This window comes from Anarrhichthys ocellatus, unplaced genomic scaffold (genome assembly GCF_004355925.1).
Source record: "Anarrhichthys ocellatus isolate YVR2014 unplaced genomic scaffold, GSC_Weel_1.0 scaffold19, whole genome shotgun sequence".
NCBI classification, from domain to species: Eukaryota; Metazoa; Chordata; class Actinopteri; order Perciformes; family Anarhichadidae; genus Anarrhichthys; species Anarrhichthys ocellatus.
The window spans coordinates 1,629,038-1,639,547 of NW_022280049.1; the positions used below are offsets into that span (position 1 = coordinate 1,629,038).

Here is a 10,510-nt window from a genome sequence, read left to right on the forward strand (position 1 = left end):
CAGTCAGCTCTGGCTGGGTTTGGCTTGGCTGGCACGCCCAGTGCACAGTGGCGCAGCTGTGAGTCCACACTGCACACACAGACACACACAGGAACAAAACACACTCTTGGAAACAAAACACACACACGATTCCACAGAGCAGAGGTCTGTGCATTCCTAATTACTCCAGTGACATGGAAACACTACAAAGTAGAAAGCATCTGCCTTGTCCCCCCCTCTCTTACATGTCAACACTAATGCCCTTTTTGAAAAGAGGAAAAGAGAGAGAGAGAGAGAGAGAGCGGGCCAATTAAACACAAACCATCTGTCTACTGTAGTGAAATAATACATCTGTTACAGTCAGGGGAACAGTATTGTATAGCCGATTTCTACCAATGCATGGAAGAACCTGGAACAAGGTTACATGTCGCATTACATCAGTTTTTACACCATTTTATTTTTTTATGTAGTTTTGCACTGAGTTTTTACATCCAGAAGCATCACACACACACACACACACACACACACACACACACACACAAACAAACATGCGCACACACACACAGGCCATGTGGGTCTCTACTGTTATCTCAAAAACAAACTGCAGCTATAAAATCCTCAAACATGATTCTCTTTGTGTTTAAAGCGGGACTGAAACATTTAACAGTCTCAAACTCCTCTTTTCCTGCTTTTATCCCTAATTCTGATTCATAATGTTCATCATATATTTCCTCAGTTAAAACATCCCCCCTCTGTTTGTCTCTCATTGTGTTCTTCTGGTCCTATCAAGTTCAAAATCAAACATTAGCTGTGCATTAGGCCACGCTAGAACAAAATCTTTTTAAATATTAAATATTCAGTCTTTTGCACCATCAAAAATGAAATAGCATCCATTTAAGGGCTGTAACAGTGGTCAGGACAAGGAGAAAGTGCAGTGCAGTGCAGAGTGCAGCGGGTTTGCTGAATGAGGGGAGGATGCAGGGAGAAGTCGAGGCATGGATGGACGACTCTTCTTGCCCTTTTATTTTCTTTCTCTTCCTGTCTTTTTTTTTTTTTGGAGCAGGCGCTCTGGCCCCTGCAGCCAGCGGGCCACAGTTGAGTCCACAGAGTGCCTCCACATCGATGGCTCTCTGCGTTAATGTCCCCCGAGGCTGCTGCTCGGCCCTGCTCAGACCCCAGCCGAGCCCATCTCAGCCGAGACCACCACCGTGGCCTCTCGCTCCGACTCCTCTGCCTCTCCGTCCATTATGCAGCCAACAGTCCCCAGCTGCAGCCCTCACATCTCTCTTTTCACCCCTACATTTTCTGCTGTGGCTTGCCCACTCACTCTGTGAGTGTATGAGCACTCGCTCATTCAGACACTCAATCAGCCGAGAGCCCGACAGTCAGTCATCATGAGCCGCACATTCACCCAGGATACATAAAACCGCCAGCCGTGTACTCTGTTATTGAAGTGATAGACTGAATTGAGTTTTAATTGAATTTAGATACATCTTCATAATTGCTGACAATCATTACACAAGATATTTACAGTCATTATGAAATATTACAATTGGAATTTACAGAAACTTTGTACAAAATATGCCTGACTTCAATGCCTGGATAGTGGGGTCCTTGTTTAGTCATCTCTGGAGAACAAAACGTTGACCCAAAAGTCACTGGTGTCTGGAAGTGCTTTAGTTTTAGCAAGTAGATGCTTTTAGAGTCCATTAAAAAGAAAGTAAAGAGAGAAAAGTCCAAAAAGTACAGAGTCAGCAAAGTTGTGAATTGTGTTTTTCTTTTTCCTCAGTTAAATTGCTCTTTTCTTTTTTTTGACTGAATGGAACATTTGATCTGTAATTCAACTGCAAAAACAACAACAGAGACCCATTTAAATAGAATAAATCCATAATATTTACACAATAATGTGAGTATTGATTTATAAAAATGAATCATCTCTTTTTCTTTAAATATGATTTATGTTTATCTACAGTTCTTCAAAACAGAAACCTAATCACAATGAAACGCATCATACTTCTATCATTCAAATCTACTGATAATGATGATTGTGGATTGCCATATTTATGCAGCAACTCTGGTTGCAACGAAACCCAGCTCATCTATCAGCAAAGTTCTTACACCAGCTTAAGTCGTGTTAAAGCCATTCTCCGCCTCTGAAGCTCCTCACGCGATGACAGATAGTACGGAGGAGTCAAATGTTCCCTTTAAAAAAATAACACGTGGTGAAATGGACTTGATTCTGTCAGCACAGCAAAAGCAAAACAAAAACTTGGCCAAAAGCGTCAGAGTCCCACAGTCCCGCTTCTTCACTGGATGACAACTGAGGAAGCTTCTTCTGTTCGGCATTGGCACCTTAAAGCCCCACAGGGATGTCCAGAGAGAAGAGCGCCCCCTGCTGTTCACCTGTTGTCATCCAGCGATGCTCAAACCGTCCACCCAGGTGGGCCATCCTAAGCCAAAGCTGCAAAATAGTAACTGACAGACTAACTTCAACTAGTGAAACTAAAATGCTTTGCGCTCCATCGTCATCATGACTGAGATGCAAATGAAATCAAACATAAGCATGCTTTTAAAGGATGTTTTTGATATACAGTAATTATAGGAAAATAGACTATCAAGGATGACTCCTTTAAAATCATTTATAAAGCTTTCCTGGATGCAGACAGCTTGGCTACGAAGTAAATAGATACTAAACAAAACAAATCCTTAAAGTATATGCAAACACAAGCATAAATATTTGATCCACAGAGAGTAAGCTACGAATGACAAATATTAGTGATATATTGAAATTCTGGAACAGGCACCATTTCTGTCTTTTTAAAATTCGCTCTTCTTTTTCGAGTGTTTGTCAGTCGTTTAAAGGTGTTTCCCAAATCCTAAAAGAGTCACTGCTGACTGAAGTGTTGGGTGCTGCTGCAGTCCATCCAAAAGTCTTTGCTTTCTCTTCGCTTTTTCTAAAATGAACCAGCTAAAAAAAGTTGGTGCACTGTTTATCTCTCATTTGCTCATTCTCTCTCTCTCCCATCATCTCTCTCTCTCATGATTTCTTCCATCTACTCTAAACCCCCCATCCCACCCCCCTTCTTTGCAAGCTGGCCACTGGACGCCGCCGGGTTTAATGGACGTAGTAGAGCCAGTAGACGACGTTGAAGAAGGTGAAGACGGTGGGGAAGATCATCCTGGACCACTTATCAATAGAGTTCACGTCGGACAGGTCTGGGATATTCACCTTGAGCTGGGAAGCCCGTCTCCGTAGGCGCGACTTCTTCTGGGCGTGGCGCTCCAAGGCGCTGTGGCCATAGTTCTGGCGAGCCATGGCTGCCCTGCGGTACTGCAGCGTCGAGCTATCATAGGCCAGCATGGTGTTGCGGGGGTCTCCGGGTGCTCCCAGGCCCCGTGACAGATCCCCGCCACCACCCATCTCATTCTTCATCTCCAGGGTGCTGAACAGGATGTTGTCGTCGGGAGTCATCTGTGTGAGGGTGTAAGAACAGGTGGAGCCATGAGAGGTTACTGCCTAGGGGAAATCTAAAAGTGGTTATAAGGTTCAGACTGAGACTAGTAAAATTATGAATAGCAACGATGATCATTAAGTCATTCACTGTGTAAAAAAATACTGATGAGGTGCTAGAATGGGTAATGCAAATGAGTCAAAACTTGTGTTACTTACAGGGAAGACACATTTTAAGCACTTTAAATCATAATTACTATTATTGATCATCTGTCAATCAATATCTGAGTGATAATACGACCACAAGACTATGAGATAACATTCCTGGAAGAGCACAACGCACTCCACAAACTAATTCTCATGGAGAAATCTTCATTGTCATCTCAGAATTTCAACCAGAGTGGTTAAAATTCTGTCGATTCACAAGACAAACTGAATAACAAAAGAGAAAGCAAAGGAAAAAAATGTGACAGGAGAAGGTTGAGAGAAATAGTAAGGACTTTGCAATGATGGAGGAGAGGCTGAAAAGGTTTGGGGGCAAGTCAGGAAAGACGTTGTGGGAGGTGAATTCGGATCAACATTTCTTCATCCATAGCCTGACTTCTGAGGAAAAACGTCCCTATAATCCAATGCTGTCCCGCTGTAAATGGAGCTTGTTGTATTTTGTTGTTTTTGTGTAACTCACTTTGAAAGCAAAGCCACTTATCTGGCACTATTCATCAAACTGCAAATTATCTCTTTCTCTTGTATGACCATCCGTGTTTTTCAATTGCTTCACTTAGCCTTAAGAGAGTTATCAATTTCCTTTGAGATTGTACAGTATTTGTATCTGAATGATATTATCTAAAGAGAAGCTACTGATGTTTTCTTCTCTCTTGCCATATTTGTCATTTCCCATCAATTTTGATGTACAGCCCAGGTTAAGATTAAATTAATGCCTGCAGAAATCAAACTGCTAAGCCATGTTTGTCAGGAAAATGCATGAAGAGCAAACCAAGAGAGGGAAAAAACACAATGGTGGGAGTGATGATCAAAGTTGCCTTAAAAATCTATAGAAATCAAAGAAATGCACAAAAACTACAGCATTTTCCTCTGATCTGGATTGATTCAGATTGATGACATTGTTAGTTTTGACTTTCAAAACCTCCAGTACCTTATTTCTTTGCTCGCCTAGTCCTAATGCGCCATCGTCCACAAAGATGGGATCCCACATCGAGTCATATGCGTCAATTTCCCTCTGTTTCATTCTGGCATACAGAGCATCATCTCTCTGAACTACATTTCCCACCAGCCACTGCAAGCATACAAAATCAGCACTGTTACTTAGGGGAAAGCATAGCTTGCCACACTCAGAAGGAAAGGGTGTTTTATTTGTTTATGTTGCTGTTGTTCCTGCTAACTTTAGCAGCTGCATAATATCTAAAGAGAAGGCTTTGGCACCACAGCCAGTGATTTTTTCCAAGGCGCCTTGCCCTTTGAGAGACACAGACATATGGAGATAAGGTATAAGCCAATCATTGCTTCTGCATTCACTCTTTCAGATCCTAGTATGAGTAATAAAGTTGATACACAAAGCTAAACCAGTGAGAAATGGAGAGCTAGAGTAGGAGTAAAGAGTGCTGGTAAAGGACATCAAGCATTGATCACAGCATCACATTGACCTTGAGAGGAGAAGAACACATTTGCGACCACAGAAACAAATACACACACACACACACACACACACACACACACACACACGCACACACACACACACACGCACACACACACACACAAACACACATTAACTGACAGCACAGATACCTCTAGAGGAGGTTTGGCTGCACATGTACCTTGTTGGGGTCGGGTCTCAGCTTCTCGTTATTGGCCGTGGCTGCTTTCTCAGCCGCCTTCTTCTGCCGCTGGGGCCCCTGGCCGAAGAAGATGTAGTTGACGAAGGCGTACTCCAGCAGGGCCAGGAAGACAAACACAAAGCAGCCCATCAGGTACATGTCAATAGCCTTCACGTAGGGGATCTTTGGGAGCGTCTCTCGCAAGTGGGTGTTGATGGTGGTCATGGTCAGCACCGTAGTAATCCCTGGATACCACAGGTCACACGGTTAGAAAGAAAGTGAAGTCTTTAGACGCTGAAAGACATTTTTTTTATCATTATCTGTACAGTAAAAGAAAAAAAGGTTGTTAATTTTAGATTGAAGGTTACATTTTTAACCATTTTTAGCAGCATGGCTCTAGGAATGTCAATGTCTATCCATTGGTCCAAAACTTTGGTCCAGGCTGAAATATATCAACAACTACTGGATGGATTAGGATGACATTTCGTGCAGACATTCCTGGTCCCCAGAGGAGGAATCATACATACTTTGGTGAACCCCTTACTTTTCCTCTAGCGCCGCCTGCAGGTTGACATTTTCGAGTGTTGGTTGGATGGCCATGAAATTTAGTACAAACATTCATGAGCCACTCAGGATGAATCACATTAATTTTGGTGATTCATACATTTTTTATCTAGTACCATCATCAGGGCAGGATTTAAATTTGTCCAACACATTATGACCAAATACCTGGAAAACTAGTGACATTCCCATCAGCCTCAAATTTACTGTTCATTATTCAGTAAACTATCGAGTGTCCATTATAAAGGAAGTAATGAATGAACAAGGGCGTACATCAAAATTACGGAGGTCAGATCTTCAAACGATTTCAGTTGTGCTTGTGAACATAATAATTCATGTTTATCATGTACATTATATTGCATTTATGTACAGCAAACAGACAGGAATAATGTGAACCCATATGGATAAAAAGATCCCTCGAAACCTCCTGAGACTGAAATTGTGTGTGTTTAACAAGGTTTGAATCCAATCATGTATTCAAATGGACACGGAACAAACTGCAGGCTATATAAAAGCACGTTGTAAACATCTGCTATTAGTCACAGCACAATTCACCTGTTTTTTTTTGACATACACGCACTGTGTTTGATACATTAGTCATCTGCATCCACAATCTGCATTTGGTCAGATTCACACGTATTATAAATAACCCAGCAGTGTCACTGTAGCACGGAGCCTCATCTCTCATTGGCTGTGCTCACTCGCTACACGTTCTCAGGACGCTGAGCGGAGACAGTTCTTTAAATCACGTTACCCTCTGAATGCACCGTCTGGGGCTCCAACCCGCATGTGTCCCCCTCCAGAAAACAAATGGTGTACGACAATAACGACACACATGAAGCTCAAAGCCATTTCCTCTGCCTCTCCGACCTGTCGTGCCCACGTTTAACACTAAAGGGAGCTTTCATTTCAGTATCAGTGCTACTCTGACGTTTGTGTAAAAACAGTAAAATGTGTAAGATGCATTTATGCAAACGTTGCCACTTTTCGTTTGGCTGAAATTTAGCTGCGATCTGGCTCTGATTAGCTGCGATCTTCGACCAATGAGAGGCTCCGATAGACAGACAGGCAGAGAGAAAGACAGCACGCTTCAAGGTCGAGCTGCAGCGCATCTCGCTCTGTATGAGTCATGCATATAGTCATCTCTGAACAACAGACATTTAGCCAGGCAGCCTATCACACACTGCTATCACTCACATGCTTAGAGCTAATGAGGAAAAAAGTAAATGCTGGGAAAAAAAAGAGTCAAAACAGAGATCAGGCAGACACAATAATGTATAGCTCTAAAACAAGTCTAAATGTAAGAGGCTCAATGTGTTTTTAAATGGCTGTATTTATGCTCTGTTATCATTTAGCTTTGGGTTATTTCCCAGGGTCACTGTCCAGCGGTGGCAAGGCGATCCTACCCAGGGCCACTCTGGCAGCCGAGGCGTCGTAGTTGATCCAGAAGGAGACCCAGGAGAGGATGGTAATCAGGATGGAAGGCATGTATGTCTGCAGGATGAAGTAACCAATGTTCCTCTTCAGTTTGAAGCTGAGGGACAGGCGGGGGTAGGAACCTGAAGGAGGCACAGGGAGAGAGGAAGTGGGATGGAAATAGATTTTCCTCAATGGCGCTCACTAAAAACTATATTTTCTTTGACACCAGGGAGCCTGCTATATCCATATTTTGTGTGCATGTGGATTTTAATATTCAAAATATAACTATGGAACATTTTTTAATTTACCGTAAATGTCCTTTTTCCTAATAATCAGTGCACAGAAAACCTGCTGCTACAAAGTCAAGAACCAAAGACAAAGTTGACTGTTGTGTACCTGTAGAGAAGACCACATTCTTAGAGGTGAGTTTATAGTCAACAATATCGAACTGTGGCAGCTCTATTCTGTCGACCCCGGACACGGCGCCGTCTCCACCTCGCCAGTAAAACTCAATATCATCTGTGGTGTAGCCATCTGCAGAGGAGAAACCAAAGAGAAACATTAACATCGCCCAATAATGGTCTATAATGCATCCTAATGTAGTGTGGAGATGTCAAATGTTTTTTGTGTCTTTTAGTTTACCAACATTTTCTAGAGCAGAAGTTCCAAACCTGAGAGTCGAGACCCCCACAAGGGGTCACGAAGTACATTTGAGGGGTCACAAGATGATTAACATTTGGGCTACGTTAAACTAATCATTTATTTTTGGGGATTTTTTTAAAAATTGTTAAATAGGACAGTTCAATCATTTCAGCCTCTAAATATTTTGGAATAGTTACTAAAGAAGAAATATGTCAACTTTAAAGAGGTGTCACGAGTTGACTTTGCTTTCTTTTAAAGTGCTACAAGTAAACTGTTGTAAAGCGTACACACATTCTACGATGGATCGGTTTACATTTGTATCAGTACACTATGAATACTGATAGGACTTGACACTTGCTTCAGATTTTTAACTGAGCAAAGAAAACATTTAGCATAGCATTTATGTTTTTGTTTGTCAGGGATAAACTATATATGTACGTTAACACAAAAAGCTTTCGTAGTGGTGTGTTCAAGTGCTCGTTGGAAGCCACCAAAAATCATTTAAAAATCAAATGACAAAAATCATTTAATGCTGTTTCGTCTTGTTTGTGTTTCCTATTCTTGATCTTCCAACAACATAGCTAATTAATACAAAAACGTGCAACAAACTCTCAAAGATTGTATGTTGTAGCTTCCTTAATCACACCAACACGGAAGAGTTTTCAAAAAGGCCTCCGTCCTCCACAAGGGCATCATCAACAACAACAAGTGACAAATAAATGTTGCTACATTTTCACTGTGATGGATTACCATCTCCAGGAAGTGTGTTTTCATAACACACAACTTGAATCAATGACTGTAACTGCAAGGTAGGTCAATCATTTTATAAATGTTTGCATGCTTTAGACTAGAGAATGACCCCATTATACATTTTTTTTAATTGACGTATTGTGAGTCACTTAAAGGCAAAAAGCTTCGAAACGTATCTACTGTTTATAGAAGAGAAAAATAATCAACATCAAAAAGCATATAGAAGACTAAAGAGCAATGTTGGGAGCAAAACGTCTCGCATTGGCAACTGGCGTGTTATTTTAAAGCTACATAACACAGAAGAAATTTGGAGCTTGATGTGTTTGTTGCACATGGATACAAACCGTTGCAGTTGCATTTGGGGGAATCGAGTGTTGCAGACCGTCTCTGACATGAACAGTGACGCAGGCAAACAGGAAGCAGCCATCTCTATTCTACTTTGTCTGCCTCACACTCAAAATAGAGGGAGTGACGTATTCAGATGTGACAAATAATTTAACTGCAAGGCTTTGATCTTTAAAAAATGAACACCAGCCATTATTAAACATACTATTTACACCAGTGTATTTGCTTCTCTCACATATCAAAGTGTCTGCTGTTAAGGTTACCGTTATTATATTTCCAACAAATCCCATGAAAAAAACAAAACCAACAATGTTTTTTTTCCTTCTCTTTACAAATTCTGACTTACTTATCCCGACTGTGGCACTCAGCTTCCTATTGAATATGTAAATCAGGAATAACAGGTCACAGATATATATACAAATTAAATTCTGTACTGGTTGGGAACTATTTTCAGCTGCAGATTAAACCACATTTGGGGCTCTAGCAGGACGTATGTATGTGTGATTGACTCAAAATAAACGTGTGTGTGTGTGTGTGTGCGTGTTGATGGTGATGAAGGAACACAAGTCACTTGTGTGGCTCAACCATGGAGGTCTATCTACACAGAGGAATAATCTAGACCGTGGCTACACAAACAATACTTGTTCGTAGGATCAATTTGTTGTTGGTTTTGATCTTTTCATGGGATTTGTTGAAAATAAGAAAAATATATATTATTGCCAGCCTCATTCGTTAATTGTTGCTACAGTGAAAAGAAACACAGAACACACTGAACACACTGTGGTGCGGCTGTGAGGCATAATGTGGTAGATGTTGAAAATGTACATCAGCAGATAAGCTCTCCCGCCACACCTGCATTATCATCATCCCAGCCTTGTGCAACCCCACATCCCCCCAATTAGGGCCGAGTCCACCATACTGCGGTTTTGATGTGCAGCTCAGTTCAGTTCTGATCAGCCGTGACTGGCTGCCATCGGGAGGGTGTCGAGGAGTTTGGGAAAGGGAGGTTTTGGCACGAGAAATGTCGTAAGGGAGCATTTTATGGCTCGTACATAACTGGTCAGTCAGTTTGTAGCTCCATTAGTTCTGGACCATTGTCTCCATTCAGAAAGATGTATTCATCCTGGGCTGTCATGTGAGAGAGACAACGCAGTATGAGCTCTACGATATGCACATACGTGGGTGTGTATATGTATTTGTATGTATATGCGCTACAATAGCTCTTTAGTGTTGGAGAGTTAGAAATCAATTATTGCTCAGTGCAGTCCAGCATGTGAGATCTGGGAATTTAAGACTTGTGTCTGTTAAAAATGCATCAAGTTTATCAAGGGAAGTGAGAGTTCTCTAGGCTCATTAGTCTGAATAAAATAGCATGCTCTGGCATGAAGCGATTCCAACGTTAAAACCATTGCCAGTTAATCCATATGAGAGCAGATACTGCCTGGTGATCAAACTGGAGCTGTGCGTATGTGTGTGTGTGCGTATGTGTGTGTGTGTGTGTGTGTGTGTGTGTGTGTGTGTGTGTGTGTGT

General features: G+C 41.7%; 1 protein-coding gene across 2 annotated transcripts in view; it reads right to left on the minus strand.

Annotated features, from left to right (window-relative positions):
- Window positions 1-1,419: 1,419 nt before the first annotated feature.
- The window catches only part of gabrb2a (gamma-aminobutyric acid type A receptor subunit beta2a), a 32,342-nt gene continuing 23,251 nt past the window's right edge, over window positions 1,420-10,510 (minus strand). Inside the window, exons 6-10 of one of the 2 annotated variants that reach the window (XM_031858178.1) lie at window positions 7,639-7,776; window positions 7,230-7,382; window positions 5,263-5,507; window positions 4,584-4,724; window positions 1,420-3,451 (exon numbers count right to left, since the gene is read on the minus strand). In XM_031858178.1, the coding sequence (XP_031714038.1) occupies window positions 3,095-3,451; window positions 4,584-4,724; window positions 5,263-5,507; window positions 7,230-7,382; window positions 7,639-7,776 (1,034 nt within the window). In that variant the 3' untranslated portion in view covers window positions 1,420-3,094. The remainder of the gene's footprint in view (window positions 3,452-4,583; window positions 4,725-5,262; window positions 5,508-7,229; window positions 7,383-7,638; window positions 7,777-10,510) is intronic. The other variant, XM_031858179.1, reaches the window with a different exon arrangement.